The sequence below is a fragment of the Harpia harpyja genome, unplaced genomic scaffold (assembly GCF_026419915.1).
Source record: "Harpia harpyja isolate bHarHar1 unplaced genomic scaffold, bHarHar1 primary haplotype scaffold_55, whole genome shotgun sequence".
Taxonomy (NCBI): Eukaryota; Metazoa; Chordata; class Aves; order Accipitriformes; family Accipitridae; genus Harpia; species Harpia harpyja.
In genome coordinates, this window is record NW_026293415.1 from 676,502 (window position 1) to 685,833 (window position 9,332).

At 48.4% G+C, this 9,332-nt stretch overlaps 1 protein-coding gene across 1 annotated transcript; it reads right to left on the reverse strand.

Moving 5' to 3' along the window:
* Positions 1–6,567: 6,567 nt before the first annotated feature.
* LOC128138552 (olfactory receptor 10A7-like) lies at positions 6,568–7,506 on the reverse strand. The gene has a single exon (XM_052779755.1). The coding sequence runs from the start codon at positions 7,504–7,506 to the stop codon at positions 6,568–6,570; it is 939 nt and encodes a 312-aa protein (XP_052635715.1).
* Between the last annotated feature and the right edge of the window lie 1,826 nt (positions 7,507–9,332).

A 9,332-nucleotide genomic window follows, 5' to 3' on the forward strand; every position in this document is an offset into this window, starting at 1 on the left:
AGAAGGATCTTGAGGTCCCAGAGGACAAGCAGCTGAGCATGAGCGAGCAATGCACCCTCATGGCAAAGGCCAACAGCCTCCTGGGCTGCATTAGGAGAAGCATTGCTGGCAGAGGGAGGGAGGTGATCCTTCCCCTCTACTCAGCACTGCTGAGGCCACAGCTGGAGTGCTGTGCTGCCCAGTGCATCATACTTGTTGACCTACTCAAGCAAGTCCAGCAAAGGGCCACAAAGCTGGTTTAAGGGACTGGAGCATCTTTCCTAGCAGAAAAGTCTGAAAGATGTGGGACTGTTCAGCCTGAAGAAGAAAAGGCTGAGGGGGATCTTATTAATGTGTATAGAATTCCATCTGAATTGTGGAGTCCCCCTCCATGGAGTTATTCCATACTCACCTAGATAAGGTGCTGAGCAACATACTCCAGCTGACCCTTCCTCAGCTTATGGGTTGAACTAGATGATCTCCAGAGGTCCCTTCCAACTGCAACATATCTGTGATTCTCTGAGTATAAAGGAGAAAAGTAAGACAGAAAGGAATGAACAACACATCGTCTTGACTGCAAATATGACGGGATCCCATGGAGAAGATCCAAGCTGGAACAGGGGAGAAGTGTGAGGAGGAAGGAGCAGCAGAGTTGTTCTTTAGTGACTGTTAACCCCCTCTTCACCATCCCCCATGCTCCTCTTGGGGTTGGGATGATGTTGTGGTTTAACCCCAGCCAGCAACTAAGCACCATGCAGCTGCTCACTCACTCCCCCCACCCAGTGGGATGGGGAAGAAACTCGGGAAAAGAAGTAAAACTCATGGGTTGAGATAAGAACAGTTTAATAGAACAGAAAAGAAGAAACCAATAATGATAAAGATAACACTAATAAAATGACAACAGTAATAATAAAAGGATTGGAATGTACAAATGATACGCAGTGGAATTGCTCTCCACCCACCGACCGATGCCCAGTTAGTCCCCAAGCGGCGATTCCCCCCACCCCCACTTCCCCCAGTTTATATACTGGATGTGACGTCACATGGTATGGAATACCCTGTTGGCCACTTTGGGTCAGCTGCCCTGGCTGTGTCCTGTGCCAACTTCTTGTGCCCTTCCAGCTTTCTTGCTGGCTGGGCTTGAGAAGCTGAAAAATCCTTGACTTTAGACTAAACACTACTTAGCAACAACTGAAAACATCAGTGTTATCAACGTTCTTCTCATACTAAATGCAAAACATAACACTATACTGGCTACTAGAAGGAAAATTATCTCTACTCCAGCCAAAACCAGGACAACACCATAGTGAGGAGAGCACACACTACACTGGAGGGCAGGGCTGCCATCTCAGAAGGACATAGACAGGCTGGAGGGATGGGCCAAAAGGAACCTCATGATATCCAATAAAGACAAATCCAAAGTCCATCCCCCAAGGTGAACTAAGCCCCTGCAATGACAGAGGCCAGGGGCTGCATGGCTGGGCAGCAGCTCTGTGGGAAAGGCTCTGGTGGTCCTTGGGTTTCATTAGGCAAAAGATGAGCCATCAGCAAAGGCGGCCAACGGCATCCTGGGTGTATGAGAAGGAGCACAGACAGTGGAAGTGATTATCCCCCTCTGCTCAGCACATTTTAGAACAGATCCAGAATACTTGCCAAGGTTTTGACCCCACAATACCCGAGAGACATTGGTAAACTGGAGCCAGTTCAGTGGAGGGGCACCACGGTGGTCAGGGCAGGAGCACTTGGAATGTGAAAAGAAGCTAAAAGAGCTGGGCTTGTTTGGCTGGGAGAAAAGAAGATCTTGGGGGAACGTGCAGCAGCATTGCAGTGTTCCCGGAAAGACTGAGTTAGGTTCATGTCCATGGTACAAGACACAAGGACAAGAAGCAATGGGCTGAAACAAGAGAAGGTCAGGGTACATACACGAAGAAACCTTTCCAACATAACAACAGTCAAGTGCTGGAAGGCATTACCCAGAGAGTGTGTGCCGGCTCTATCCCAGAAAGTGACCAAGCCACGTTTGGATGAAGCCCTGAGGAATCTGGTCTGACACTGTCGTGGGCAGGAGGTTGGTCGAGAAACCTCCCAAGGTCCTTTCCAGCCTGAATGATGCTGTCCTTCCTTCCCCTTCATGTCTTCAAATGAGAGAAAGCTCTCAGGTTCTCCCTGACCACAGAAGTACTTGACATCAGGTGCAGGGCTGCTTCACAGGTGTCCCCAAACAACCCTGACCACATCCTTTGCTTCCCTTTTCATTTCCCTCTGCCCAAGCTGTTCTCTGCTTCCCTCCAAAAGAATAGCCTGCCATGTTAATCCTTTCCCCATTGGCCCTGCACCTCTTGTTTTGTACCCTATTATGGTACTTCAGAGATGGTTGCTGTAATGTTTATGACCATGGGTGCCACTCAGTTAACCACGGCATTCTCTTTCTTTACCCATAATGTCCTGCAGTTCCCCATATTGCTATCTTGCCAGAGGCATTGGCCCACAAATCTTAAATGTTGACATATTGGCGTTTCTGTCCAGAGGCACTTTCACGCCCTTGTGGCTTTGGCCAACAGAAACCTCCTGAATTTTTTCAAGGGGAAGGGGCAAAGGTCTGCACTGGGAGCGGAATAAACCCCATGATGTTTCAGCCAACCTGACCCTGGAACTGGCGATACCCCACCCTTTGCTGGGAGGATGGACCAGACGTCCCAGCACTCCCTTTCCCAACAACCCTTCCATAAGCCTCTGCCTTGCAGTGTGCCCCAGGAGAAAGGATTCAGCTGGAGGTGGGGGTCTCTACAGCAGAGGGTCATAGGACAACTCAGGGTGGAATGGTCCCGTACTCAGGAGGTCTCAAGTTCTACCTTTGATTCCAAGCAGGGCCAGCCAGCTCTCAGGTCCGAGCAGATTGCTCCATGAATGTCAGCATCCCTGTACAGAGTCTGCACATGGGTCACGCATCAAAGCCACCATTACGGAAATGGAGACAAGGCATTTGACCAGCTCCTTGAACCCAGGAATCGGTATGCCGTGCCTCCTGAGGTTCCTGGGAACACCTAAGCTTTATGTGCAGAGGAGTGTGAGTCCTCTTTTGGTGTCCTGGGCAGTCTCCTGGCAAATGCGGAGCTTCAGACTCTGAAGAGAATCCAAAGAATCTTTTTGACTAGGTTAGTTTCATTTTACATGTTGAAATGCAGGACAGATGAAAGGAGCTCAGAGCTTCCAGGGTCTCTGCTGCACAATTTGGACTTCAGAGACTGGAAATGTGGGTAACAGTGTTGTGTTAGTGTACACCACAGGGCAATGTTGGCTTCCTTTGTGCCTTTGCACTAATCTGGGATCTGTCCCTCTGCCGCCTTTGGCTAAAAAAGAAACATCTCCCCTCTTCCATCTCCCTCTCCTCCACAAAACAGGGAGAAAAGATATGAAGCAGGGATAATTTAAAGGGCAATGCTGTCTAAGAAGTGTAACATGTAAATGATAACAAAGAGCTAGCTGTGAGAGAAAAACCACTGCTTTAAGAACTCATGCCAGAGGCTAACTACCGAGAACTTATGGCTCTTTTGTCATGTGAAAATGAATGTTGGGAATGAAATGAAAGTGCTTTAATTAATCATAATGAAGAATAAGAAGGAATTCCCTTACAGCACTCTGCTGTTACTGTTCTTAGCGATAGCACTACTAATTCCACAACATCCTTGAGAGCTGCTTTATTTTTCTCATTTCCAAAGCTCAGCCTACTCAGAACATCCAAGGACTACCTCAAATCTCTGCAGCCCAAATCTCTCCAACCTTCTCTCATCCACACTCTTTTACCCCACGACACTTCTCACCATCACTTCTATACACTGCCCAGCCTCTATTTTGCAGCTGGGTGAAGTCAGGGTATGCCCTTGCAAAGCCTTCCCTTCAAAAGTCTTTCCTACGTGCTAATCCCACTGGTGTCACCTCATGCTGTGTACCGCTCCTTCCTCCTTCTGCAAAGCTCCATTGGGTGGGCAGTTTTCCTGTTTCTGTCATAGCCATTCACCTTCTGTGATTGGTTAACCCTGGCTGGACGCCAGGTGCCCACCAGAGCCGTTCTATCTCTCCCCCTCCTTCTCAGCTGGACAGGGGAGAGAAAATATAACAAAGAGCTTGTGGGTCGAGATAACGATAGGAGAGATCACTCACCAATTACCGTCACAGGCAAAACAGACTCAGTTTGGGGAAATTTAACTTGATTTATTACAAATCAACCGGAGTAGGGTAATGAGAAATAAAACCAAATCTCAGAACACCTTCCCTCCACCCCTCCCTTCTTCACGGGCACAACTTCACTCCCGGATTCTCTACCAACCCCCCAGCGGCACAGGGGGATGGGGATGGGGTTTACAGTCAGTTCATCACACATTATTTTCTGTCGCTTCATCCTCCTCAGGGGCAGGACTCATCACACTCTTCCGCTGCTCCAGCGTGGGGTCCCTCCCACGGGAGACAGTCCTCCACAAACTTCTTCAATGTGGGTCCTTCCCACGGGCCGCAGTTATTCACAAACTTCTCCAGCATGGGTCCTTTCCACGGTGTGCAGTCCTTCAGGCACAGACTGCTCCAACGTCGGCCCCCCACGGGGTCACAAGTCCTGCCAGAAAACCTGCTCCGTGGGCTCCTCTCTCCACAGATCCGCAGGTCCTGCCAGGAGCCTAATCCAGCGTGGGGTTCCCACGTGGTCACAGCCTACTTCGGGAACCCACCTGCTCCGACGTGGGGTCCTCCACGGGCTGCAGGTGGAAATCTGCTCCACCGTGGACCTCCATGGGCTGCAGGGGGACAGCCTGCCTCACCATGGTCTTCACCATGGGCTGCAGGGGAATCTCTGCTCCGGCGCCTGGAGCATCTCCTCCCCCTCCTTCTTCACTGACCTTGGTGTCCGCAGGGTTGTTTCTCTTACATGTTCTCACTCCTCTTTCCGGCTGCCAAATACCGTCTGTCCCAACTTTTTTTCCTTCTTAAAAATGTTATCACGGAGGCGTTACCACTATCGCTGATTGGCTCGGCCTTGGCCGGCGGCGGGTCCGTCTTAGAGCCGGCTGGTATGGGCTCTCTCGAACACAGGGGAAGCTTCCAGCAGCTTCTTACAGAAGCCACCGCTGTACCCCCCCCCCCCCGCTACCAAAACCTTGCCACACAAAGCCAATACACCTTCGCAATCTTTTTGTATTGTATGCATATCAAATATTGTCTCAGGAAACACATTTATCCCCTCCCAGCATCAGCCATTTCCAATTGCAGGCTGAGATATTTCCCCTCTTGGAGCAGACATTGTGTAAAGCTGCTCCATATGTGGAAACACACTTCAGTGCTGCACAGGCATATGGGCTAAAAACCCCCACCAGGCTAGTTTTTCAAAGAGACAGTTTCAGAGTGCCAAAGCAGATTCCGTACATAAATGCTTGTGCTGGTTTTGGCTGGGAGAGAGTTCATTTTCTCCATAGATGCTTGTGTGGGACTATGTTTTGGATTTTTGCTGAAAACAGTGTTGATAACACAGGGATGTTTTAGTTTCTGCTGAGCAGTGCTTGCACAATGTCAAGGCCTTTTCTGCTTCTCACGCCGCCCTGCCAGCGAGTAGGCTGGGGGTGCACAAGAAGTTGGGAGGGGACACAGCTGGGACAGCTGACCCCAACTGACTAAAGGGATATCCCAGACCATATGTCATCGTGCTCAGCAATAAAAGCTGGCAGAAGAAGGGGTGGGGGGGTGTTGGAGTGATGGCGTTTGTCTTCCCAAGTAACTGTTATGCATGATGGAGCCCTGCTTTCCTGGAGATGGGTGGAGACCTGCCTGCTGATAGGAAGGAGTGAATGAATTCCTTCTTTTGTTTTGATTGTGTGCCCAGCTTTTGCTTTACCTATTTAACTGCCTTTAACTCAACCCACCAGTTTTCTCACTTTTCCTCTTCCAATTCTCTCCCCCACCTCACCGCTGCGGACTGAGCGAGTAACTCTGTAGTGCTTAGTTGCCTGTTGGTGTTAAACCATGACAAACAGATACTCCACAGCTCTCTGGGACGCTGTTCCAGTGCTGGACTGTCCCCCTGGTGATCTTTTTTTATTATTCTTTATGTCAAGATAGTCAAGCATTACACAACTCAGTGCAAGACATCGTAGCAGGGGAAGATGACTTTCATGTCTTTTAACATTTTTTAGCTGATTGCACGCAGGGACACTGTAGATAGTCCATGGGGTCTAGCAAGTGATTTTTCAAACCTGAAGGTAGTCATCTCTTCGTCGGTTGTGTCACCCTCTGGGCTTCATTGACTACAGACCATGCTTTGACTATTTCCCTTTCATATTACATAGGTCAGACACAGCTTGAAGTAGCTCTTTGCATTAAAATACTTAGGGGCACTGAAGATGCTCTAGAGTACAAAGATATTGGGGGGGGGCATGACCTAACAGGAGTGCCTCAGGACACCTTTCCCCTTCTTGAGGAGGATGAAAGCCAGGCTGGACATGTAGTTTTCTTTGAGCAAATATGGGATGCCTTTGTTCAGGCAACCACGTACCCCAGTGGAACATCTGGGACTATTTGGGACTATATTTCACATACCCTGTAGTATCACTTTGTCCGTAGGAGTCTCCGCAAGGCAATTCTCACTTCCTTATTCCTCAGGCTATAGATGACAGGGTTAAACGTGGGGGTCACAACTGTGTAAAGCAGGGCAAGGTATTTGTCAGCATCTGCAGAATCTCTTGACCGTTGCTTTAAGTAGGTGACTGTGGCTGAGCAGTAGAAGAGCATCACAACCCCGAGGTGCGAAGAGCAGGTGGAAGAGGTTTTGTGCCTGCCCAGAGCTGAAGGTATTTTCAGAATTGCCCTGATAATTTGAATGTAAGCAATAACTATTAAGGAGAAGGGAAGGATTGCAAATAGCAGGATGATGGTGTACAGCATCACTTGGTGCCAGAAAGTGTCGGCACAGCCCAGTTCCAGCAGAGGGGGATCATCACAGAAAAAGTGGTGAAGGTCATGGGATGCACAGAAGGGCAAAGTGAACACCTGGTAGGTCTGTCCGACTTGCACTGGAATGACAGCCATCCACGACCCCACCACCACTCTGATGCAGAGACCCCTGCTCATGATGAGGGTATAGTGCAGGGGGTCACATCTGGCTGTGTAGCGGTCATAGGCCATGGCAGCCAGGAGAAGGCATTCGATGCTGCCCAACAAAACCAGGAAATACAGCTGGGCAGCACAGCCAAGGAAGGAGATCCGGCCATCTTCCATCAGGAAACCCACCAGCATTTCTGGCAGAGTCACTGACGTGTAGCAGACCTCCAGGAAGGACAAGTTCCTCAGGAAGAAATACATGGGGCTGTGGAGGCTTGAGTCCACCACTGTGATGAGAGCAATCAGGCTGTTCCCTGTGAGGACCACCAGGTAGATGACCAGGAATACTGCGAAGCACAGGCCCTGCAAGCTGGAGTGGTCAGAAAAGCCCAGAAGAATGAATCCAGATACAACAGTGTGATTCTCCAAGCCTTTTCTTTGGGACATTTTCCCTATACAGAGCAATCCAAACAACGGGCTCTTAGAGGATGCTGATGACCTGTCCACCATCACACACACTTCAAGCCTAGAGAAAGACTACAAACATCCGCATACAGGTGATTGCAGGGTTAGGCGAGCTTGACCAAGATCAGCATGAATGTTAGCAAATCTAACAGGGGTTGCTTGCTGCAGGGAGGTTTGTAAAGAGAGGAGAGAACAGAATCCTTGACCCTGAATGACTGGGTTTTGTCATCTGCCGAAAAGAAACTTGACTTTCTTTTTTAGAGAATAGAATACCTGGTGACAAATGAGAAAAAAGGCAGAAAAGGGATAAATACTAGCCACTTCAGCAACAGTCTTGCTTACACTCCTTGTCCGGATCTTGTAAGAGCTGCTTTTAGTGTAAGACAGTTAAGAAGAAATAGGGTGCAAAGGAGGAAAGGGAGGAGAAAGGGAAAGGCAGAGCAAGGCAAGGCATGACTTGACTCTTAGACCTTAGTGAGAGAGAGCAGACCCAGCTCTTCACGCTCACATGTAAGAGCTCACCCCCTGATGCTGTGTCCACACACAAAGATCTGGGAGACTATCTTAGATCCAAAGCATTAATTTTTACATGGTGAAGGGTGAATCCCATCAGAAGTAAAACAAGCTGCTATCTGCCAGTGAATCCAGTGACACTGAGGCATGCATGGGACATTTTAACAAGACAGATCAGCAGCAGTTTATGCATAAATCACAAGATTTCAGGGTGCTAAAAGCCATTTTTATGCAAGCAATCAAATAGCTTCATGCAGTTTTCAGTCATACAGAGAAGAAAGTGATCAAAAGTGGGTGATGGCCCCACGGTACCCCCATTTTCCTGAACAGGTCAGGCTTTTATAACTTCTGAATGAGTCCTGAATAATTCCGCACTCTTAAACTTGCTGCTCTGTCACTTGGGTTTCTGAAGAGCTTACAAATCCAGCTGAGGGCCCGTTCGCCCTGATCCCAAGCCTGCAATGCTTCCCAGTCCCCTGCAAGCCCTCGTAGAGGCAGAGCAATGCTCCTGCTGCCTGGGAAACTGAGCCTTCCCTTTGCATTTCCCACCTTCCCAGAGCATAAAGACTTCTTGCTGGACACACTTGAAGGATGTGAGCTACAAGCAAGCAGCACCACACTAGCGGGTCACTTCTTAGGAAGAAGTGACTCAGCTGAAAGGTGTTTAAGACTCTCGGTCTGACATGGGGAAGCAATATCCTCTTCCAGGCAGAGGACTGAGGATGCTGGCTGTGTCTCTCCAGCTATCAATAACACCCTTTGAGAAGTCTTCTTAAACTCGGACGCATTAATGATGATGAGAACAACATGTCAGAAAACATGTGATAAAAGCATTCAGATTAGCCAAGTGAAAATTGCAGGGCAGTTTTCTCACAAGAAAATTTGGAATTCACAAAAACACGTGGTCCTAATAGTTTGATTGTTTTTCTAAGGTATTCCTGCCTTTTTCCTGTGAGTTTTATCTATCTCCTAAGGGTGCTATTCAACATTTACAAGTTAACATCAGGGTTTGCGTGGGGCAAAAGTCACCATGATTGTTTCCTAATCTGCCTACTTATTCATATAAATGTACAGAAAAATGAAATACTTTTATTTTCTGAAAAAAACCCTGTGACTTACCCACATTTATTTTAAATTCATGCTTTAACTCAAAGCTACCGCTTACATGCAGATTATCCACATACCAGCATTTCCTGCTCGTTTCAAAATGTTCTCAAGCCTGCAGCCTATTCTTTTTAACTCTCAGATGTGTCAGTGCTTCCCAAGATCACAGGTAGAGCACAGTTCAGGCTAGC